We start from the raw sequence: 25,846 nt of genomic DNA on the forward strand, positions 1-25,846 counted from the left end.
ATGTGGACCTACGAGTGTCGGGACGGCCTGCCCAATCAGCATCAGTGTATGCGGTCAAAGACGAAGCAGAAGAGGGTTCAAGCATTAGACCGTAAGATGTTGTCCCATTAAGGTAACGGATTATGCGCTTTAGTGCCTGCCATGTGCATGCAAATTTGCTGAACCGCATAACTTATGTCTGGACGTGTGAAAGTGAAGTATTGGAGAGCACCTACAAGGCTACGATAGAGAGTAGGATCATCAAATGGAGTGCTGTCAGTCGATGATAACTTTGGTTGCGTGTCGACAGGCGTGTCTACAGGTTTGCATGCATCCATACCAGCACGATGAATAATATCATGGGAGTAAGCTTGTTGTCAGAGAAACATAGTGTTCTTGTGGCGAGTAACACACCCTATACTATATTATATTAAATTATATTATATTATATTAAATTAAATTAAATTATATTATATTATATTATATTATATTATATTATATTATATTATATTATATTATATTAATTATATTATATTATATTATATTATATTATATTATATTATATTATATTATATTATATTATATTATATTATATTATATTATATTATATTATATTATATTATATTATATTATATTATATTATATTATATTATATTATATTATATTATATTATATTATATTATATTATATTATATTATATTATATTATATTATATTATATTATATTATATTATATTATATTATATTATATTATATTATATTATATTATATTATATTATATTATATTATATTATATTATATTATATTATATTATATTATATTATATTATATTATATTATATTATATTATATTATATTATATTATATTATATTATATTATATTATATTATATTATATTATATTATTTTATATTATATTATTTTATATTATTTTATATTATTTTATATTATATTACATTACATTACATTACATTACATTACATTACTATATATTTATTTATTTATTTTATATATATTTTTAAGGGTCATGAATAGTAACATGACTCTTATTTTTTAATAATAATTTTTAAATCATTTTTTCCTTTTTTAAAATTATAACACTACAAGAAATTCAAGTATTAGCGGTGACACTTTTAGTGCCAACATCTAAAAAGTCGCCGCTAAAAGTCTTGATCCAGGACATGGGCTTTTCAATTGATCTGGGCCGTTGTTTGCTTAATTAATTGAAGGACTAGGGTTTATCCCTGAATAAAACATGTGTAAAAAGCTCACACAACCAGTTTAGCGGCATTTTTCCCTGTTTTCCCTCTGTAACACCCCAAATCTCATATGTTATATTATAATAATAAGTTCGTGATGTTTAAGTAATAGAAAACGGTAAGTATGGGTTAGTACCGTAAGAAAATAATGGTAAGTTTAAAATATAGTTATGTAACTAAGTTAACCAAAAGGGGAGTGACCAAGTTAGTATGGGAAATAACAAAATGAACACACTTTAAAGACAAGGGGCTGAATGTGTAAATGTGGAATGAAGTTTAATAAAAAAAAAGGTCAGTGCTTGGTTCTGGGTTATGTACGATCGAGAGAAGGATGGAGCTAGGAAGAACCAAACCCTAACAACATAGAAACCATCAAATTGAAAGGGAAATTGAAGGCTAATCGAATGCATGAAGTAGGAATGTCGATCACTTAAGTATCTCCAACATCAAGTAAGTCGAAATTGGTGTTTTAGTGATGTTTGATTTAATGGGTCTTTGATAATTCGTGAATGTATGTAAGAATATTGATGGTAGAAGGTTACTATTAGTCCATAAGACTTGAATGAAGTATGAAATTCGGATTATATTGATGGTTTTCATGTAAACCCATTTATGTATGAAACCCACATGAAATTTATGAAGGTTTTGAAGTAATGATAGATGTAGTATGATATATGAACTTGAATTATGCTTATTGATGTTAAAGAAATCTGAATATTCGAAGAATTTATGTGTTTATGATGTATTGCCATGATTTTAGAAGGATTTGGTAGGAATGTGCTTAATATGCTTATACATTGTGCTAGTTAAGTAGTACGCACATAAGGTGTTCGATGAAATGCTTGAGTTGAATTGGTTATGTATGAACATGAGAAATTGAAGTATTGATGATCTAATGATGGTATGAAACATAAATGTGAGTAATGAGCGTTATGGTAAATGATGTAAATGTGTGTAAGTGATGTATAACGCGAAAGCTAAACGTATATGTGATGCACCTTATAGGGTCGAGGAAAGGAGGGGAATCAAACCAAGCAAAGGCAATAGGAGCGCACGACTCCGGTAAGTTCATATGAACTTCGCTCATGTAGAATGTAGATTTTGTGTTAGTTCTCTTGTAAATAATTGTTCGATGTTTTATGTGGAAATTTATAGTAAAATGTCTTAATGCGATTTGTTAGTAGAAAAAGGGAAAAGTCTATTGACGACCCGTATAAATGGGTCTAAAGTATGAGAATGAGGTGTTCATGGTGATGTAACTACGAGTCAAGTAAGATGAATATGTTATGAAGTTAAGACAACTAGCGATGACTTTTTATAAGTCGAACTAGTGAAGCAAGGAAAATTGAAAAGTAAGAATAAATATGATCCGTGAGAACGGGTCGGACAAAATAAAATGATTTATGATGATGGAAACTAAGATGGTGCTATATCCATTAAACGGAGTTGTCATATGAGAAATTTAAATGAAAAGATGTAAAAATATAATGACCCCGTAACGGGTCAAATAATGAAGAAAAGCAAATTGTATTAGTAATATGTTTTTAACCAAACTAACTTGTAAGTTTGTGTTATGGATGTAGGTGAATCTCACTCTTGATAATGGCGAGCTTGGATCGAACACACCACATCGCCCTTTATGCGCTTCCGGTTTAGTCGTCTTTGTAAATGGGTCAAAACACTTTCATAATGTAAATGTTAAGTTTATGTCTAAGATGTCTTGTAAGTAAATTAGGATTTTTAAATCTTAATTTTTGGTAGTTCGGACAAAACACTTTTGATGGAATCTTGTATGGTTACAACTTATATGTCTTTTGAAACGCGTCATAGAATTTAGTTTGAATGGTGATTGCTAAAAGCAGGGAATTGTATATAGTACGAACGGGTCATGCCCAATTTTTGTTAAAAATTAGTATGTGGTTACTATTATTTTTGAATGTGAAAAAGTGGGCGTTACAAGTTGGTATCAGAGCCGAGGTTTGAGGGATTCGGGCACGGGATAGGGTGCTCGGACTCAAACCGAAAGCTCAAGATATGGTGTGTGTTCGCTCCAAGACGCGGTTAAGGTACGAATTTAGTATTATGATTTCTAAGTTTCATTTTATCGGAAATGGTTAAGGGAAGGGATGTGGAGTTTTGCTATGGATAATGCCTGGAAATGGTAATTCTGGAAGCCCGGGGGAAAGTTCGGGTGTTACGGTACTCGGGAACGGGTCGAAATGGGTAAAAATATATATATATATTCAGCAGCGTTTTGGGCAGTCGGCAACCCGTCGCCGACGCCCATTCTGCCCGTCGCCGACGCCCTCTTAAATGTACCAGAAGGTCCGACGCCCAAACCCACTGCCTACGCGTTTTGTAACCGACGCCACTTTTGGCTTTGCGTCGCCGACGCCAGGGAGGGTCGTCACCGACGCCACTCCCTGGGTTCGTTTTTCTGATTTTTCTTGGTTGACTTGTGTGATGTATCCCGGACTTCCGAATACCGTAAAACGGATCTAAAGATCGTAATAAACTTCTAGGGAGTAGTGTATGATAGAAAAAGGGGTCGTCGAATTAGTTGATGTATGATTATAAATTGATGGAAAAAGTATAGTACATGGATGTAAGAATGAACTTTAAGAAAGTATGCATATCTTAGCAATTAATGACGTTGATGATGATGATAATGATATTGCCAATGATAATGGTAAAGATGATACCCTATAACGAAAGGTATGCGGTGTGGTCACGAAGTGACCGTTAACACCAAGAATGATGAATGGTATACGGTGTGGTCACGAAGTGACCGCTAACACCGAGAATGATGAATGGTATGCGGTGTGGGCACGGAATAGCCGTTAACATCGAGGATGATGAAAGGAATGCGTTATGGTCACTAAGAGGCTAATAACACCCGGAATTATGAAATAAAAGCATGATAACCATAATTAAAAGGACAAAGGTCAATGAGACATAAGCATGATGGCACGAAGTAACATATAATGAAAGTGAAAAGTGTATGAAATTAACGAATGCGTGATAAGTAAGAGAATGAAAGTCATTGAAATAAGTTAGGCATAGTAACATATTTCCTAAACTATGTTGTAGAACATTTCTTAAGGCAAATCCAATAGTTTCGTTAAGTTTCCGAAAATGCAACCTATGATAATTAGGATCCTCTAAATGTCAACCGGGTCATGTCGAAATGTTTCGAAGTAAGAACGTATATGATTGGAAGGTTGTGAATGAAGTTCTAGTTGAGTTTATCAACCCTATGATGAGAGGTATGTGGTGTGGTTATAAAGGACCGTTGACACCTAGCATGAAAGAAAAGAAAGGAAAGTATAAAAATTTAAAATGCTAGAATGAAGTGAACATGACCAAAGAATAAATTTTAATAATGATCTCGAATGATATAGTAGATGGCTGATGAAAACGAAGAAATTGTTAACAAAATATGTTCCGAGTAGCGGATAGTGCGAGGAAGTAAGTAAGAAGGATGAGTGATTCTATTCCCTTATGAACGAAAGGCATGCCTGATATAGCCTATCGTGACCGATGTTGATGATGATGTACAAGTGAAATGAAAGTTATTGAAATATGAGTATGAATGCATGAATGTAACTTGAGATGACATGGAAAGTATATGAAGTAATGAATGTAGAAAATGCTTAACGTAAATGACGGACGAAAGAGAGTAAACTCAAATGATGTTGGTCTTAAGTAGGAGAATGCTAGTGTAGACGGAACGAATCGTGTGTGGATATGTAGATATAACTAGGTGACCATGTAGATGTATATGTCATGTAGTATGAGTATGAAATGCATACAATGTTATTAATATGGTCTACCGTTTTAAGATGGATTTATGTACATAATTCGAAAGTACATGGATAGGGCAGTTGACTTTTAAAGTCAACAATGTGTGATCATCATGCATTGACTCTTAGACACATATGTTGAAATAGAAAGTTAATGTGCTATGTATTAGATGATTGATGTGTTGTGAATGATGATCATTAGGTTATGTAGATTTGGAATGAAGCGGTTATTAGTATATGTTTTATATATGTTGCAATTGACTAACTAAAGTTAAGTAATGTATGAATGAAAAAGAAAAATGACTTTTTTTTTGTGTGTATGCCGACATATGCTAACCGTGTAATGAGTGTAATGATATGTAAGGATGGAAATCTTGACGATTTACTCAAGCATGGATGGCTAACGGGTCAAGAGGTAACAACGAGGAAAAAAAAAATGAATGAACATGGACGCTAAAGGTAAATGATTCTGATTCACTTCTTAGTATGTATATAGAATTTTCATGTTTATGAATGTGGAGAAATCATGTAAGGTTGTGTAATGAATGAGGGTATTAAGATAAGTATTGACCTTGTTAGACGAAGGTAGAATTCTAAGACGAAGGTAAGTTATTGAAATAAAACGGGTCGAATAAATGCGCAAAGGTAATGTAACGATAATGAAATTCGTAAAGAATAAAGACCCGGGTTAAGGATCTTTAGTCACTTATGTAGGGAAATGTTTTACAGACAATTAGAAACAAATTTCAAGTGAAACGGATGCAAAACGAACGAGTTATGAGAGTTTTGGTATTAAAATGGAAAGCTGATATGGGCACCACCGTAGCTTACGGTGGAGGTCAAGTACAAAATGTAAAGTTATGCATTCCTGCATTTTTCTTTGATTTCGGACCTCGTGAACCCATCCCAAGCCCCGATAAGCATCTATAATGTACTGCAGCCCTACCAAATGGCTTAATAAGTTACGGGTGAGTATGGAACTCATTTTTTTTTAAGATTCGAAACGTACCCGAAAGTTACAAAAAAAAAAAAACGTTTATGACGCGTGAGTAAGAATGGGGTGTTTAAGTGAGTATGCGGGGAAATGAATTAAGTATGTGGGCCAGTATGTATAGTTTTAATTACATTTCAATAGCTGAAACTTGTAAGTAATCATGAGTAGGAGTGAGTATGTACATAAGTCTGTACATACGTGTCTTATATGGAGATTATAATTAGGATGCATTAGCAAATCTTTTGGAACGACTTAAGTGTATGTGAGAGCTTGTTAGGTAATTGCCTTAGCATTACAATTGCTAGAAGGAATGACGTATGTACGACGGCTATGGAATGTGATGACAAGTATAGTTGCGTATGACACTTCGAGTGTAATATGAGATACACAAATGTAAATATTGATTACTCGATTATATTGATAGCGTGATTAAAGCCTTATGTTGGCCCTTGTAATCAAGGGGTAGTCGGTAGAGAAGTTAGAGCAAGTTGGTATACACCCGGCAAGTATAAATGTATGCATTAAATTGCGGTTAACCATGTAGATATGATAAATCATCAATGAAAGAAATATTGGTCTCGTGTAGAGATCACACGAAGGTGTCGCAAGAAAAGTATGAAAAGAACTATCAAGCAATTGACATGAAAGAAATTTTGCTTGATATTGGCCCTAGAAGTATGGGGAGTATTTAGAAGCTGAATAGTTAGAAACTATTGAATGATGTTTGATTTGTGATTTTAAATGAATGAATAGGATTGAACAAGTATGAATATTATGATAATTATTTCCCCTGAGTAGATGTTAGAGGTATGCGGGAATGAATAATCTGACAGATAAGTTTTGAGAAATCAGCTTGAACAGTTGAACGATAATCATGAAATAATGTAATAGGATAGCTTTGATTCATATAAGATTGAATTACCAAATGTATTAGACAAGTTTAGAGTAGTAATGACCGATTCATCACGAGGGATGATCGAAAGAAAGCATGTTATCGAGGTTCGAGGTATGTAATTGCGAAGGGATACAGATAAATTCGTCAGAATGTATGTATCCAGGTTTCGGGGACGAAACCTTCTTTAAGGGGGGTAGACTTGTAACACCCCAAATCTCATATGTTATATTATAATAATAAGTTCGTGATGTTTAAGTAATAGAAAACGGTAAGTATGGGTTAGTACCGTAAGAAAATAATGGTAAGTTTAAAATATAGTTATGTAACTAAGTTAACCAAAAGGGGAGTGACCAAGTTAGTATGGGAAATAACAAAATGAACACACTTTAAAGACAAAGGGCTGAATGTGTAAATGTGGAATGAAGTTTAATAAAAAAAAAGGTCAGTGCTTGGTTCTGGGTTATGTACGATCGAGAGAAGGATGGAGCTAGGAAGAACCAAACCCTAACAACATAGAAACCATCAAATTGAAAGGGAAATTGAAGGCTAATCGAATGCATGAAGTAGGAATGTCGATCACTTAAGTATCTCCAACATCAAGTAAGTCGAAATTGGTGTTTTAGTGATGTTTGATTTAATGGGTCTTTGATAATTCGTGAATGTATGTAAGAATATTGATGGTAGAAGGTTACTATTAGTCCATAAGACTTGAATGAAGTATGAAATTCGGATTATATTGATGGTTTTCATGTAAACCCATTTATGTATGAAACCCACATGAAATTTATGAAGGTTTTGAAGTAATGATAGATGTAGTATGATATATGAACTTGAATTATGCTTATTGATGTTAAAGAAATCTGAATATTCGAAGAATTTATGTGTTTATGATGTATTGCCATGATTTTAGAAGGATTTGGTAGGAATGTGCTTAATATGCTTATACATTGTGCTAGTTAAGTAGTACGCACATAAGGTGTTCGATGAAATGCTTGAGTTGAATTGGTTATGTATGAACATGAGAAATTGAAGTATTGATGATCTAATGATGGTATGAAACATAAATGTGAGTAATGAGCGTTATGGTAAATGATGTAAATGTGTGTAAGTGATGTATAACGCGAAAGCTAAACGTATATGTGATGCACCTTATAGGGTCGAGGAAAGGAGGGGAATCAAACCAAGCAAAGGCAATAGGAGCGCACGACTCCGGTAAGTTCATATGAACTTCGCTCATGTAGAATGTAGATTTTGTGTTAGTTCTCTTGTAAATAATTGTTCGATGTTTTATGTGGAAATTTATAGTAAAATGTCTTAATGCGATTTGTTAGTAGAAAAAGGGAAAAGTCTATTGACGACCCGTATAAATGGGTCTAAAGTATGAGAATGAGGTGTTCATGGTGATGTAACTACGAGTCAAGTAAGATGAATATGTTATGAAGTTAAGACAACTAGCGATGACTTTTTATAAGTCGAACTAGTGAAGCAAGGAAAATTGAAAAGTAAGAATAAATATGATCCGTGAGAACGGGTCGGACAAAATAAAATGATTTATGATGATGGAAACTAAGATGGTGCTATATCCATTAAACGGAGTTGTCATATGAGAAATTTAAATGAAAAGATGTAAAAATATAATGACCCCGTAACGGGTCAAATAATGAAGAAAAGCAAATTGTATTAGTAATATGTTTTTAACCAAACTAACTTGTAAGTTTGTGTTATGGATGTAGGTGAATCTCACTCTTGATAATGGCGAGCTTGGATCGAACACACCACATCGCCCTTTATGCGCTTCCGGTTTAGTCGTCTTTGTAAATGGGTCAAAACACTTTCATAATGTAAATGTTAAGTTTATGTCTAAGATGTCTTGTAAGTAAATTAGGATTTTTAAATCTTAATTTTTGGTAGTTCGGACAAAACACTTTTGATGGAATCTTGTATGGTTACAACTTATATGTCTTTTGAAACGCGTCATAGAATTTAGTTTGAATGGTGATTGCTAAAAGCAGGGAATTGTATATAGTACGAACGGGTCATGCCCAATTTTTGTTAAAAATTAGTATGTGGTTACTATTATTTTTGAATGTGAAAAAGTGGGCGTTACACCCTCCAAGATGAAATCTGCACACACCACAACTCATCATCTCCACCGTCGCACCGTTGCACAACCTTGAGTCTGTCGGAGCACTATCGCACCGTCGCACCGCCTTCACTCTCCGGAGCACCTCCATCTCGCCTGATTCTCCGACACCACTTCGAAAACAATACGAATATTCCAAATTGCTTTGTAATTTCAGTTGTTATGTTAATAATTTGAGTAGATCTGTTGTTGATTTCATGATGTTTGACTCTTTTTTAGTCAAATACAAGTATGGTTAGGGTTGCAGATTTGGGTGCGGGTTGGGTTGGGCTTTTTTTTTCAGAACACAAGGGTTGGGTTAGGCTATTTATACATGGCATTAGATGTATTTCCAGTAGGTACCTAAGAGAAGTTTAGATTAGGAGAAGTAGAAGTGCACAAATCGGGTTTTTGGCTCAAACTGGTTCGGTTGAAACCTTGTGGGGTTAGCTCAAAGGAACTCAACCTCGGTTTTTAGTGGAATAGGTTCGGGATCTTACCTGGCTTTTTAGGGGAAAGGCCCGGGTTTGACCGGTTTAAAATGGGGTACTGGTTTGGTTCGGGTTTGACCGGCCTGAGCGACCATAGAAGTCGTCGCTAAAAAGTTAAAGGAATTAGCGGCGACACGTACTATTAGCGGCGACATGACAAGCATTAGTGATGGTTCATTTGCGGCGACTCATTAGCGGCAACAATTGGGAGTATTAGCTGCGACAAAAGTCGCTGCTACTGCGACAATTCTTTGTAGTGTATGTCCTTTACAATAATATTTTTTTCTGTTTTTAATAAAAAAAAATTTTCTTTTTTGCAAATCATATTTACTTGATCAATTAAGATTTAATATGATGTTTTATTGAAAATTTGGTTTCTTTAAATTTTTTTTATCTTTTAGTAATTATTTTTCTTTTTTTTAAATAATTATTTTTTAAATCATATTTCCTTCGTAATAATTTTTTTTCTTTTTTAAATCGTTCTTCCTTTATCATTTAACTTGTTTTATTTAATAAATTATGTTTGTTAATTTTTTTAACAGTCTAAATGCATAATTTTGCTTAGTTTTTGTATATTCTAGTATAATTTTTTTCTAAAAACGAGTTTTTATTGAAAATATAGTATTTTTTGGTATGGTAAAACTCTACGATGATAAACTGAACCGATGATGACGGTTTGGCTTTCTAAACAAAATCTTTCAATCTAAAATAACATTTGTTTTACATTATCATTTGTTTCGTTTCGCCGCAACGTGCAACTTCAGCAAACCAATTATATATTAATATAAAGTGATGATGAATAGTGGTATATATTTTTATTTTTGAGTAAATTGCCAAACTTTTCCCTGAGGTTTGAGAATACTTGCTTGTTTCATAGAAACAACTTTTTTTTTGAATTATATTGCCCTTCACTTTTGAATTTTTTTTGCCATTTTCATCCAAATATCTAACTTTTTTCCCATAAATTTCCAAATGTTTGAGATTTTTCGCCGTTTTCATCCAAATATTTGACAGATAAAATAACCCAAATTAGACGTTTGGATAAAAATGGCAAAACATCTAAAAGCGAAGAGAACTATGGTACAAAAAAGTTGTTTTGGATGAAACTTAAAAACATATTGAAACCTCGTGGACGAGTTTGACAATTTACTCTTTACTTTTCATTAGTTTTGTATTTTTATATTATAGACGCTAAAATCACTATAAGAAATTTTCTCTGATAAATCGACTTTTCTCGACGACGTGTTGTTGGGACAGCCTATCCCGACAACCAGTCGTCTAGAAAAGTTATGTCACCACACCTGCGACGCTAATGGTCAGAATGTCGTCGAGAAAGAGTTGTTGGGACTGAGGACCCATTAATGACAACAAGTTGTCTCTAAGGGGTCGTTGAAAATAAATATTATTTAAATAAAAAAATAATTATATAATACTACAAAAACCAACTTGGGTACGTCTCTTTTATTTAAAAGTCACACCACTTCAACTTAGAAAATTAGCAGCTAATGAAGAGATAAATGGGTGCCTCTTCAAACCATTGTGATATTGAACTTGCAACTCTTAGAAAAGGTTTGATGTATATAAATCATGTTGATTCAAAATAAATATAGATCGTGTAAATAAAGAGAGGAAAGGATACGTGGGTTTATTAATTATATAACTAAATAAGAAATCTTTACATATGACCATTTACATAAATTAAATAAATTAAATTTAATGTAACCGCCACATCTTCTTATCAACCGGCACATCATATCCCAAAAAATCCTTTTTTTATTTATTCGTATTCCTTTCACCACGTCTTCTTAACCTAGATCAATATATCATTCAAATATCACCAAATCTTAAACGTCTTGACGAAACTAAATTGGCATCCCTTTACCTTCACCAAAATCCCTTAGCCTTTCTTCAAACTCATTTGTAAATCACTCACGTTCGACATAAAGCCATAATGGTAGCATTTTTTAATTATGTTCAATCGATTCAATCATATGCTTTTCTATAATTATGTTCATTAATGTTTTTATTGCAATTATGCAGAGTGATGGCGATTCGCAGAAAAACAAAGCAAGAATCTTATGATTTGTAGAGTTAATTCTCATTGTTGATGGCGAATTTGGTGTTACTGAAATCCAAGAAGAATATCATCAAAAGTCAGAGTCGATTTAGTTATAAATCCACGATTATAATTAGAACTTCAATCTATTCAATAATATGTGTTTTCTATAATTAACGTTATTATCTTGAATTCCTATAATTGCAATCTATTCAATCATATGCGTTTTCTATAATTAATGTTATTATCTTGGTCATGATTCAATGTTATTTTTTTTTAATTTGATTTGCATTTTCTTGTGAAGATGATTTGTTGTTTATTTCGACATAGTTTGGTCACTTTAAAAATATGAATAACGTTTGGATTTTGATACACTTCTTTATTATTTTCTTAAAATGACTATTATGCTTATCATGTGCTAGGCATGTGTTTAACTTAACTAAGAGGAATAACTAGATTCATGGTAAACGACATGCATTGCAACAAAAAATAAACGTAAAGGACGTGCACTGAAACTTTTAAACATAAAGGATAAAGGACGTATAGTGCAATTTACTATGAACGATAAGGACATGCACAATTATTTTGTCTATTTAAAATAATAAAAAAAAAGAAAAAACAAGTAGTAAAAAATATGAAAGACAAATGTAAAAGTAAATGATAAAATCATCCTTGAACATATTTGTTTATATCATAAAAAAAATACCATCTCTTTAAGAAAAATAAATTGATTTAATGATTTTGTGGAAATGACAATAAAACACGAACCTGAAACACTTAGAGCATGAGCAACAATGGTGTTTTTGGTGGACGTTTTTATTTGTCACATGTCACTTGCCCCACCAATCAAATTGTTTCTCTCTCTTGCCCTACACACAATACATGAGACTATGGGGCGTGGGGCGTCGGTTTTGGCGTTGAAGGGGGTTTAACGCCGGCTACATCACCCCGGCACGAAGTTGGGCTTGGCATTGCCTGCTTGGCGTGGCTATTCTACATGGCGTGCGCGGGAGGGGTGGGTGACATGACGGGCTGTGAAAGCAGCCGTTAGGGGGTAGCTGTTGTCAAACGGCAAGTTTAAAAAAATTATTTGCATATTAAACAAATATATAAATACCCACCAATTTTTTACAATTTTTACCACTTCTCTACTTGTTCTACCATATCTCTTTATTTTTTATAAAACCAACCCATACCCGCCCACCTGGTAAGACATGTCAAAAAAGCGGCTTCAAAGATTGAGATCGGGTTCAGCATCGGGTAAAGAGTTGTACACCGAACAGTTGGAAGATCTTAATACCAAAATTCATACATTTAATTTCCTCCAACAACAAAGGATCGAGATCAGGAAGATATCTGTGACAACTCAAGTTTCCAAGATTCTATCTCCGCATTAATTGCACGATAACTGTTTAGTTGTTTGATTGTTTGACTTGTAACTGTACATTGGATTATAAGTTGAGATGGTTGTTTGATTTATTATGTGTTTAATATGAGTAAAGTGTTTGGTTGCATAATCATGAACTTGTAAACTGCTTAGGATTAGAGCCACCCGATGAAACAAGTAAGTTTCGCCATCAACCAACCCGACGAAACAACTGTGTTTCGCTATAAATCAATTCGACGAAACGGTGCGTTTCGCCATCTTTATCTCGACGAAACAAAAGTGTTTCGTCGGCCCATTGATTCGCCGAGGCCCAGTAAAGGCAAAATACGTAACGATGGGTATTTTATCGAAACAACTGTTCCATTCGTCACACTTTAGCAATCAGAAACCCTAGAGCTCCCTCTCCCGGTTGACGGCAACTACGTGTCCTCGAATCTCTCTGTAATCAATCAAGTTATTATTCCGTTCATCGCGGTTAGTGTTTAACCCTTGCGTGATTGTTTGATTTATATCATCGTTAACTGTTTTGCTTGAAATCATTAGGGATCGATGCTAAATAATTTTTGTGTTCATGTTTGGTTGATAAATGGACTATAAGAGGATCTATTGTATCGGTTACAATTCCGTGTGTCAAGATCGGATTGCTTGTTGTTGATGATCAGAATAGGATGTTGATAATGATGAATCTGTGAATGTGCTCTCATGTAATGGCTAACACATATGCTAGATTGTCTAAGGTTAACACATGATTATGTTATGATTGGTAATCAATGATATCGATGATTTGCTGAATGACTGTATGATTTGCCGCATGGTGATGAACGATGTTAGTAACAGCTGTGATTATTGGTTAGGGTTCTGGGCAATCATCAGTTACGCGACGTAACTGACATTGCAGACGAAACACAAATCAGGGTGAAACAGAGGGTGTTTCGCCGAGAGCGAACATGACGAATCAAGTGTGTTTCACCGAGGGATATCACGACGAAACAGGGGTGTTTCGTCGAAGGGGACTCACGGCGAAACAGGGGTGTTTCGCCGAATGGGTAAACTGCTCAGTAACTTGGTTAGTTTCTGTTAAAGGTTAACTGGGTTAGTTAACTGTTGTTAAATGTTAAGCACTACTTGTATGTGTTTGAATACGTACTTTGTGTTATTTTGGTGATCACTGATTCAATATCCACCGTGATTGTACTTATACGTGAACTTCGTGAATGTAAACTGATTATGTACACGTGCGTACTTTAGGACTTGACTGATTATCTGTGAGCACATACTTTAGCATACCGAGCAAACCAAGGTGAGTTCACATTCTTTCCAAGGCATGGGATTCCCAAGGGTTGGGAATGGGTAAATGAACTAAACGGTAATTACGACCATCCTCCGTGGGTAGGATGCCAAGTATACACACTGGACCAAACCTCTATCATGAAGTCCCTCATTTATATCGACTTAATCGCCGAGGCCTATGGAGAGCGGGTCATTAGTTGATAGCGCTATTAGGTTTAACAAACCTCACACCGTGTCGTTCGAACGGGCGTGTACTAATGGACTATGGGCAAAGGGTCAATGCTGATAGACATTGACTTAGGGCACCTCTTACATTTTCGTAGCAGTCGATACACACGGTCTAGTAAAACATGGGAAGCCCCCACTAATCTTCGCACACATGTTTGGGAGACGGCGATACAAATTAATACGATACATGGTTTACAAAACGAACGTTTGATTTACGAAACGAATACTATAACTAAACAACCAACTGTGAACTCGCTCAACTTTGTTGTTGACTCGTTGTTACATGCCTTGCAGGTCGCTAGGTACTCATGGAGCTTGCACAGGGAGGCGCGGTCGTTGGGGGACATGGCAGTGTGTGCCATTGTTAATGCATTATCTGTCTATCACCTCCGTCAATCTAGTCCGTAGCAGAAACCCAAGAAAACGGGAGTTATATTGTTATTTTAGTGATGTTTAGTCAAAAAGGCAAGGTGGCATAATTGTAATTAATGAGATTCCTCATTAAACTCCTTGGCCTATAAATAGAACCTTTAGGGTTCTCATTTAGAACTTTTGTCACAATTGTCATTAGGAGCTTACAAGTTGTAGAGAGAGAAACTAGAGAGAGAAAGTGACATCGTGATTCAGGTTTTGTCATTTTCAGATCTAATCAATAGAATCACGTTTATATTACATCTCGTGTGTTCGGTTGCGTTCGTGTACGGATTCCGCACGTTATACGTTCGATTACGCAATCGTTTCGGAGTCAAACCGGTCCTACAAGTGGTATCAGAGCAGGAGCTCGATTGCACTGATCTATCACACGATTTCGCACAGGATTTCATCAGAATCAGATCCAAATTTCATCTATTTCTTCATATATTTCATATTTTTCACATTTTTTTTCTGAAAATCGCCAAATTGAACAGGTTTTCACGGTCCGTTTCAGCTGATTTTTGGATATGTTGTGCGTATAGACCTGATCTACAACCCTACCAAGTTTCAGATCGAAACTCCAAGCCGTTTAGGAGATATTCAAATTTTTTGATCCGATTCCGTTTGTACAGCGACTGTCCGTTTGAATCAAGGAGGTTCCGTTTGAAATTGACACCTATCGTTTGAAATGGGGTTCCCGTTTGAACTGACCGTTTGAAGCAGTCCTTCACGTTTGAAAAGTGTCCGTTTGAAAGTGACATAACGTTTGAAAGGTGTCAACCGTTTGAAACACGATCTCGTTTGAAAGTGGTTATCAGTCATCACGTGATTAAAGTTGGAAAGTTCAATCGAATTGTTTGTCGTTCTTGAATGAATAAGAATTGCATGTGATAATAACAGACTTATCAACATCATCGGGTCATGTGTTAAAAAAATGTGCATGTGTCATTGACAAATCGAGGTTTTTAAGGGGTAATCATGATAATGCATGTGTTTGTTGGTTGGTCGGCTTAGTGGAACAAAAAGGCCCAATCATCGATTCATTTAACATTGCCGTCCATTGATAATTGCCGCCCATTAACAGTAATCGGCCCGATCAGGTTGAAGTATTAAAAAAAATTGTTGGCAAGTTGTTGTCATTGTGATCACGTGAAGTCACCGCCCCTTGAAAGTTTTTTGTTTTGGCTCATGTGCACCGCCCATACAAAGGCCGGCCCTATCATATTTTGACAAGCAATTTAGAGGCCCAATCAAAGCATTTTAATCATAATTGCACCGCCAAATTGATTGATTGGATGTTATTTGACATAAGAAAGTTGATCTGATGTTGTTGTTATAAAAAAAAACAGTCCGTTTGAAAGGAGTTCGTTTGAAAGCAGTCTGGTTGAAAGTAGTTCGTTTGAAAACTTGTATTCCGTTTGAAAATGGTGATCGTTTAAGCCTGATGTCCGTTTGAACGTGAAATAATTTGAATTTGACTGGCCGTTTGAATTAACCTACCGTTTGAAAGGGTTCCGTTTCAAAGGGAAAATCCGCTTATTTGACCAATCTGATTTCGCTCATACGTTCAATCTGATTTCGTCCAAGTGTCAAGATCATTTCACGACAATTGAGTATTAGTGTATTTCAAAATTACTTGATATTGTTTTTAACTGATAAGTATTTGTTTGTCTGTGATTCAGGTATTTCAAGAATTTCAAGACATGGCAAATAATGATCATGATGCCTGGTGGAGAAGAGACAGTGCAAGATGGGAGATTGGCAAGCTGTATGAACCATTTCAAGAAGCACAGAGAGCCAAGAGATGGAATGAAGAGTTGGAGTGTTACTTGGATCCATAGGGTAATCCAGTGGTAGATCCGTCAAAAGTTGATTTTGATGCTGTAACCAATGTGTTTCCAAGTGAGCGTACTTTCAACACAAAAAGGCTTTCTGATAAAAGCTATCTGCCAGAATTGATGAACAAGTTGAGAGAAGTCTTTGAAGCAAGTCTACCGAAGGTGGTAGAGATGAAGAAGAGAAAAGAAGAAGAGTTGAAGAAGATGATTGAAGAGGTAAAGACTGTTGCAAAGCTTGTTGGTGAAGAGAATCAAAAAGCTGAGGAAGAACAGAAGCCGAAAGAGATGGAAGAAAAAGTTGAGAAGATACAGGAGACAAAGGGAGCTGAGCACGTCGAGGTGTCAATCACTGAGGTAATAAAATCTTCTGAATTATCAAATGTTGAATTGGTTGTAGAAAAGGAAAACAAGTGCAGGAATTGCATTGAAAAATGCAAAGCCTGTACTGAAAAAGAAGAAATAATAAAAACAAAAGATAATGAAATGAATAAACTTGAAAATGCTTTAAAATTGAAATGTAAAGAAAGGATTGACACAGAGCAAAGTTTAAAATTAAAAGTTGAGAAATTAACACAGAGATGTCATGATTTTGAAAAAGAAAATAAGGTTTTGAAAGAAAAATGTGACACAAAATGTGTTGATTGCATTGAGAAAGAATCTAAGTTTCTAGAGTTACAAAAACAGTATGATTCTTTAAAATGGCCAAGTCAGAGAGTACAAGAAGCTTATGATACTTTGAAAAGCCAAGTCAAAAGTTTTGATCAAAGATTGTCTGAAACTTTAACAACCAAAGAAATGTACGAAAGACAGTTTAAAGAAAAGCTAATTGAATTAAACAAGCGTGTTGATGAAATTGCTAATCTTAAACAAGTCTTGGCTGAAAAAGAAAAGATTGTTACAAAACTTCAAAGTTATCATAACTCTTCGTACATTCTCGAACGCATTTTCAATATCACACCAAATGACAAAGATACTAATAATTGTAAAAAGGGTATTGGTTCAGAGTTTCATTAGGTACCACCACCATTGAGAGACAATTATACTTTTTATGATGAGGAAAAGGTGGCAAAGGGTTTGAACATAGCTGACCAATTACCTGAAAGTATCGATGTGACTTACACCAAAACTGATGATACTAATGATTCAGAGGTGGTGAGTAAGGTGGTTGATAGTGTTTTGAAAGATGAGTTTACAAAAGGTAAGTCTGAATCACAGGATGAAGATGAAGGAAATCTTTATGATGGATATATGAAAGACACAAAATCCGAGAAGAATTTGAATGATGATTCAAAAGGATTGGTTTATACCATGATTGGATCGGACAAACTATTCTTAGATGTTGTTTTCCCGATTCAGAATGTGATTTCAGAGAAAATTGACAAAGTTTTAAAGATGGTTGAAATTGAGAAGTCTGAAATGTCGAAGTTTGCTGGTAAAGGTTTCAAAGGGTCTTATAACAAACATGGTTCTAGGAAGAAAAACATGAAGTCTGGTTTGGGGTATAAGAAGAAATATAATCGAAACAGAACTGAAAGGTCCAATTTTCAGACAAAAATGACTTTTGTTCAAGGAAAAAGCTTCACCGAAGAAGAAAAATTCAAAATTGGAAAACAATCTAATGCAGAGTTTGAGGCCATGAAAAAGAAACAACAACAGCCAAAAGATGTGTCAAAGAAAGTTTGTTTTAAATGTGATCAAATTGGACATGTTGTACGGAAGTGTCAAAATCCAAAGTCTGTTGATGTTGAAAAACAGAAATCTGGGAATGAGAAACTAAGGTCAACCAGATTTGATTCGAGACAAACTTGGAAGTATACAACAAACAAGTTTGCCTCAAATCAAAATTGGAAATCAAACCCGAACAGGTTTAATTCTAGACAGACCTGGAATTCTCACACACCCAGATTGAGAACGACACGGAGTTGGAGAACATCTGTTAATATGACAAAACCTCAAGAGTTTTGGAAACCTAAAAATGTTGTTCAAAATCAAAAGGTTTCAGAAAGGAACAGATTTTTACAAAAGAGGTACTCCGGGAGGTCAAGTGTGGTCTGTTAAGAAAAGTGTTGATTTGATGAAAGATGAGAATGTTGGCATGAAAACTGAGAAACAAAAACAAATTTGGAAACCAAAAACTGAAACAATAAGTTCAACTTCTGAGATGAAAACGTCTGAGGATTCAGTTTTGGTTGCCTGTGATGCAAATTTTCCACCGCTCAAGGCTGAAAACTTTAAAATTCAGGTTGCTAGAATCAAGGTTACACCTAAGGCTGCTGAGGCCTGGGTGGACACCATGTTTGATTAAGCGGTTGGAATTGCCGGAGCTTCCTTTATCGCGAAGCATGAATCGGCATCTTTATTGATTGAAATTTTTTTTGTCAAATTGTTTAAGTATTTGATAAAGTTTGAATATGCAGGTGCTAAATGCTGATGAAGATTGTGAGAGTGTTGCACAGGAAGAGATTGAAGATCCCTGGTTTTGGTCAGACAGGGAGTTTGTTTGTTGTTTTGTATAAATTTGAATTGTGTTTGATGATTGTTGTTTGCTTGTTTGTTGTTTGTTTGTTTGGTTGATGATTGTAATGTTTGATGTTAGTTTGCTTTGAATAAGTGTTGAGTGACTACGCCGAAACCCTCACGGCTGAACAAGCATGATTACTGTCACAGGTTGAAGAACGGTTATCTAACTGTCAAAATCAATGGGTTGTACATCATGGGGGTACGTTATATTTTCTGCAAAACAGAGCATGAGATGCAGAAAATGGATGGCGAGACAAAGCTATCAGTATCGGTTTGTCAAATTTCTTTAATGATTTTGCATTTTAGGGGGAGATATATTGTCAGAAAATACAAAAACATTAGAAAATTTGAAAAAAGTCAAAAACATGATAAAATTCAAAAATTTGAGTTTTGCGTAAAAAGAGGAAATGATAGTACATCAGTAGACAGTTACAGTATACTAAAGAATTGTAATGATTAAATAGCGTTAAACAGTCTCACTGATGATATACCGATAGGTTTTTATACATTTAGTAGACTTTTTCAGGATATAAACCTAAATTCAAATACTTGCTTATTTTGTGGGGAACACTACTTGGATATATAGGTAACCCCTGAAATCTCGTTTGAAAGGTCCCATATTCTGAGATACTAGGTCTTTATACTCAGTGATATCTGGGGTATTATTCCGGGACTTCTGCTGTATGGAAGTACTGACCTAGTCCCCGAATAATACTTTCTGCAAAATGCTTGAAACACAGCATCGCCCTCAGCAAGCTGATGAAACAATAAAATTGATAGTCGCTGCTGTTGTAATTAAAAGATCCTCTAAAGGGGACACACCAAAAGTCGAGCCGTCATCTCTCTGCTGAACGGAAGTTCTGACCAGAGCTCTCACGGTTTCGCATCTAACCCCTTACAGATATCATCTGTGGTATACTCACCTGTAAGACTGAATATCTGGGATTTGGATACGGGAGTATATTCAAGAGGTGGGACACATGAATGAGTTTAAGTCTTAAAATATCTAAATCGTATCCTGAATCAGTTGAAATTTGTATGAAAATTTAAGATGGATCAGTATATTCTAAGTGAATTGTTTAATTCTTAATGTGAATTTAAGCTCAACGGTACTTGTGACTTGTCAAAAACTGATATGATCCTCTGATGCATACTCAAACAAAAATATTATTTGTAAATATGTTTGTACATATTTCTTTACTGCTTTATATTTTCAGAAAATACAAAAGGATTTTGATTTCTGCTTTATTTTCGATAAACCGATGTCTGAGTTGCTGAGTTTCAAAATCTAAGTAACCTGATTGTGTTTCTGAAAATAAAACAAGTTCATTAATTTGAAACTTGAAATTTCTAGAAAAACTTCAAAAACAGTTTGTGAATATCTTCAAGGTCATTAATTCGAACTTGAATGATTAACTGAGAGGGATTTGGATGTGTAGATTGTTAAAATCTTTGTAATAGAGATAGTTTACGATCTGATTTGTTAATATTGTCAAAACTATGAAGTTTGTTGACAGGGGGAGTGTATTAGAGAACATGTTTAATGATTTCGAAAATATTGTTACTTATGAATGTTTGAGGATTACAGGAAAGATCCAGACTACGATCCCAAGAGCTGAGTCTAAGGGGGAGTCTGAAGACGAGCTCAACGAAAATGAAACCATACATAGAGCCAGATATCATTTCTGTAAGAGCTTGTAGCCGGAAAGCAAGGTGTCGATCCCAAAAGCACGGAAGCTTGACGAAAGGGGGAGCCTGAAGAGTTTACCAAAAGGGGAAGCTGAAGCTGAAGACAGATCCACCGGGATTCTGTTTAAGCAAGGGGGAGTCTGTGTTGCTAAAGACGTGTTAAAGCTTCAAGAAGACTCAAAGAGAGAGAGAAAGAAAAGATGCTACGAGTTGACTACGGATTGACTACAACAATATCCAAGGGGGAGTCTGTTAATGCATTATCTGTCTATCGCCTCCGTCAGTCTAGTCCGTAGCAGAAACCGAAGAAAACGAGAGTTATATTGTTATTTTAGTGATGTTTAGTCAAAAAGGTAAGGTGGCATAATTGTAATTAATGAGATTCCTCATTAAACTCCTTGGCCTATAAATAGAACCTTTAGGGTTCTCATTTAGAACTTTTGTCACAATTGTCATTAGGAGCTTACAAGTTGTAGAGAGAGAAACTAGAGAGAGAAAGTGACATCGTGATTCAGGTTTTGTACGTTTTCAAATCTAATCAATAGAATCACGTTTATATTACATCTCATGTGTTCGGTCGCGTTCGTGTACGGATGCTAAAAACATTACTTTATTTCATACCTAATACTTACATTGGGTTTTACAATTATGCTTCCGCTAAACACTTAACTACGTTTTTTATTTGAAACACCTTTCATATTGTGTGGTTGAATTTTACTTATTACTTGTTATATTCAATATGATTGGTGGCTTGATTCTGCTCAGTCACGCCTCCAGACGGTGATACTCCGCGTGTGGATTTTGGGGGTGTGAGAATATCCAAGCATCGTTCGATAAAAAGATATCTCTGAAAGAAAAACGCGAAGATATGAAATTTCTCGCCATGCCCGTCGATCACCTTACCGGCCCAAAATTGGCAATGACGTTGGAAATGAAAGAAGAAATAATCAAAAAATATAACATGGGGTAACTTTTATGTAGTTTTTCATTTTATGTTTTTTTTTTTATTTTATGTTGGTTTTTTAAATTTTCTTTGTAGTTTTTTAAAATATTCTATGTAATCTTTTATTTTAGTTAGTGTGTTATTTTTATTAAAAGAAATTTTAAATAGTTAAAAGAAATAATAAATTCCACATGGCTGGTCATGCAGTGACGCTCCACCACATCCCTAGTTTTTGAGTATTAGTTTGTGGATCTCAAACTCGACACGTGTTGAGCAATGCCCCTGATTCAAACTCATGCACACCACATAGTCTAAAAACACCAATTTCTCTCTTATCTATTCTCTCTCCTAATCAGGATCACATAGTCACATGTATGTTTTTTCTTGTTTTTGTGGAAAAACAAAATACGTATCTCTCTCCTCCACCTAAACACTCTCTCTCATCCATGTTACCAAATACAACTAAACGCATCCTTATTATGGATGCAAAACCACTATTCTAAGGGTGTGCTTATGACCCAAACCACTATTACCTTATGACCACCATGACCCTCCACGTCAGTGTCATGTCACCCACATCTAATCCACAATTCAAAACCACTACTCTAAGGGTGTGATCATAACCCAAACCAATATCCTTTATTTATTTTAATTTATCTTTGTCTAGAGAAAAAGGAAATGAAAACTTGAAAAATGGAAAGAAAGACCATAGTTATCATGATTTAATCCATACAAATCATGGTAGATAGGGAAGGATGTAGTATAGCGTTCAATTGATAGGTTCTTTTTATGTCTGCCACCTATATTTCTTAACATACAAGATATCATTTTATGCTCGCTTCTAAATTCATTCGACAGTGATCAGCTCCATTTTCAAAGAGGTCATGGAAAGCCTCCAAAAACAGCCGAAGTCGATGGAAGAACTCCCCGAGGAAGTTTTAGCCGAGATCATCATCCGATTACCGGCCAAACGGATTGGTCAACTGAGGTGCGTTTGTAAACCCCTGAATGCACTCTCATCAAACCCTTCTTTCATAAAATCACACCTCCATCGTTCAATCCCCAACAACGATGAAATGCTCTTGGTCTTCCACAACAAATTTTGTTTTGAAGGCGGTAAACCAATCACAGCACACCCCTCTCGATCTACCCATATTGTAAACCCTAATTTCATTAAATTACCAGGCAATTTTAATATCCCATCTGCATATAACTGCAGCAGTGTTATCGGTTCTGTTAACGGTTTAATATGTTTTCTAGTATGGTCTAGTATTGTACCTGGACCCTATCCTATCATTTATATTTGGAATCCTTCTCTATCTGCTGTAAGGACTCTCCCTCCATTTACTATCCGTGGGTTTGATGATCTTTACTTCAGGTTCGGGTTTGATCCCAAAACTGACGATTTCAAAGTTGTTAAGCTTACTCGCTTATTACATAAATACATTCACTATCAGTCAGGTGTTAAGAAAAACTGTTTTGATTGGTTACAAGTGGAAGTGTATAGTTTGAGAAAAGGCTCCTGGAAAATAATCAAGGACAGGTTTCCTTCGCATGTTGTTTGGTTTTTGGATGAAGATGTTTCTATTATTGGGAATTGTTGGCCCCAAAATGGATCTTTGATCTCTAGACAATTGAATAACTTGAATATAAACTGAATATCTGAATACAATACAATTGTTGAGAGTGATTTGCAAATGAGAAATCTATCCCTATTTATAGTTTCTAAAGGGTGCGATACAAATTGACGCGTCTCCTCTCGAACGGTTGCGTCTCTTGAATTGTGTGGATGTGATTAAACATGAAGAGATGCGTCCCTTGATTCCAAAAGTCACGTCCCTTTGTCTCTGATGTATTGCCGCCCTTTGTAACTCCTTGTTGAATAGACGTGCCCTTGCTTCCCAATAGACGTGACCATGCCTTGATAGTGTCTGGCGAAATCAAACAGATGCACTCCAAGGGTGTCGCAACCCTTGAGGGTGTTGGTTGTCAAGTTTCATCTTGACACTTTCAGCCCTTGAACTTTATAACCGTCATATACTATCTTTAAACTAATTGCGAATCAACCCTTGCACTTTGGATGTGTAGAGATTAGTGATTTCATTCACCCCCCTAATCTCGAACATCCTTGAGTTGTTGTAGATCTTAAACTCCGAGTAGTTTTATCTTCTCGAATCTCCTCTGTATTTATCACTTCACATGTAATCTTCTTATTCACGAACCTTGCTCCTCACGAACTTTCTTCACACGAACTTGCTTCACACGAACTTGTTTCACACCAACATTTTTCTTCACACTTGTCTTGACCGCACTTGATTTGTATCACACGAACCTTTTCTTGTTTAGTTGTCTCAACACGAACTCCACCGGTCTTGATTAACTTGCTCACCATCATATCACATGATCAGAATCCATTCCTCATAGATTTTTGATACACTGGCTCACCCAGATCTCTCTTGCGGTTGTATCATACAACAATTTTTTTGAACCAGTCACAGGACACGCATGTCTTCTTCTTGATCTATCACAGATTTAATCTCGTCATCACGTCATCACGGTTGTTTCATACAACGGGTTCTTCATCATTGATTGCTTCCCTCACGGATTCTTCACTTTTTCTTGATCCATTCACTAGATTGTTTTGTTGTACCTTTCCCTTTGATCGTTTCACACGACCAAATTCCATGTTTCTACCGCTCTTCATCGTCTAGGCACATCAGAAGTGTCGGTTCATCATCATCTTCTGTTTCGACCAAGAGTGTCTCACTTTCTTTGGTTTTCTTGGTTGGGCATTCATAGGCATAGTGCCCAAGTTTCTCACAAATGTAGCAAGTGATTTTTGACTTATCTCTCATAGTCGGTGTCTCTTGCTTGCTATCATCCCTTTGTGGTTTGTCGGTTCCTTCCGACTCGTAAGAGGTGTGTCCTCCACCTCTATGTTGATAATTGCCTCTCCCTCGGCCTCGTGACGGACGGAATCTCCCTCGTCCATGATTTCCAACATGTTGTCCATAACCCGCAAACAAAAGTTCTTCTAGATTGTTCACGGGGCTTACCTTTTTCTTCAACGTTAACCTTTCTTCATACGTTTTTAATATGCCAATAGCTTCGTCTAGCATCATTGTGTCTAGATCGAAGTATTGCTCGATCGATGCAACTATTTGAATAAATCTATCTGGCACGGCGTTTAGAAGTTTTTGTACCAGAGTGGATTGATTCAACGTCCTTCCGTACTTGCTTGCCCGTGTAACAATATTATTGATCTTTGTAGTGAACTCGTCTATTGTGTCATCTTCCTTCATTTGCAATAACTCAAATTCTGACATGAGTGTATGTAAACGCGCCTTTTGCAAATGGTCTACACCAACATGTCTAGTCTTGAGATTTTCCCAAATTTCCTTTGCAGTCTTGCAACTTGCAACTTGCAATACAACGTCTTCCGGTATTGCTTGGAATAGATAAGCAATTGCCATCTTATCTTTCTTAACATCCGTCTGTGTATTTTCTGCTGGTTCAATCATTTCCCAAAGTCCATTTGCTTCCAATATCGTTTTGATGCGAATTGCCCAAACCGTATAGTTTGTTGCTTTCAAAATAGGACACTGGAATTGGGAAAGAGAACTTCCTTCCTTCTGAATTATGACTTGTGAATTTGGTCTGGTTGTTCCTGACATGTCTTCTGACAGAACAATCTTCACTTTCAAAAAACTTTTATCTTTCTTGGTTTCTTCAAACCTCTAATCCTTAACCTCCGCGTATAACCCAACGCGTAACAAACAATCAATCTAATTCGCACTAAACCCCGGAATGAAAACCCTAGATTCCTAACCCGTGGTTCGACCCTGAACTGAAAATAAAACTAACTTGCGATTTGAGAAAGAATAATAAAACCTGATCGCGAATTCCCTGCGATGCCTAGAGCCCGATGCTCTGATACCAAT

General features: G+C 35.5%; 1 protein-coding gene and 2 long non-coding RNA genes across 3 annotated transcripts; 2 read left to right on the plus strand and 1 right to left on the minus strand.

Moving 5' to 3' along the window:
* Positions 1 to 1,541: 1,541 nt before the first annotated feature.
* On the plus strand, positions 1,542 to 3,144 carry LOC110870919. The gene is made up of 3 exons (XR_002553347.2): positions 1,542 to 1,685; positions 2,241 to 2,297; positions 2,819 to 3,144. It is a non-coding gene; the product is annotated as an uncharacterized LOC110870919 (long non-coding RNA).
* A 4,239-nt stretch (positions 3,145 to 7,383) lies between these two features.
* LOC110870920 lies at positions 7,384 to 8,791 on the plus strand. The gene is made up of 3 exons (XR_002553348.2): positions 7,384 to 7,527; positions 8,083 to 8,139; positions 8,661 to 8,791. It is a non-coding gene; the product is annotated as an uncharacterized LOC110870920 (long non-coding RNA).
* A 15,804-nt stretch (positions 8,792 to 24,595) lies between these two features.
* Positions 24,596 to 25,579, minus strand: LOC110869708. Its single transcript, XM_022118938.1, has one exon. The coding sequence runs from the start codon at positions 25,577 to 25,579 to the stop codon at positions 24,596 to 24,598; it is 984 nt and encodes a 327-aa protein (XP_021974630.1).
* Positions 25,580 to 25,846: the final 267 nt, after the last annotated feature.

The sequence above is a fragment of the Helianthus annuus genome, chromosome 8 (genome assembly GCF_002127325.2).
Source record: "Helianthus annuus cultivar XRQ/B chromosome 8, HanXRQr2.0-SUNRISE, whole genome shotgun sequence".
NCBI classification, from domain to species: Eukaryota; Viridiplantae; Streptophyta; class Magnoliopsida; order Asterales; family Asteraceae; genus Helianthus; species Helianthus annuus.

Coding starts and splice junctions, on each gene's coding strand:
- LOC110869708 (XM_022118938.1), bottom strand. CDS start 25,579: ATGTCAGGAACAACCAGACCAAATTCACAAGTCATAATTCAGAAGGAA.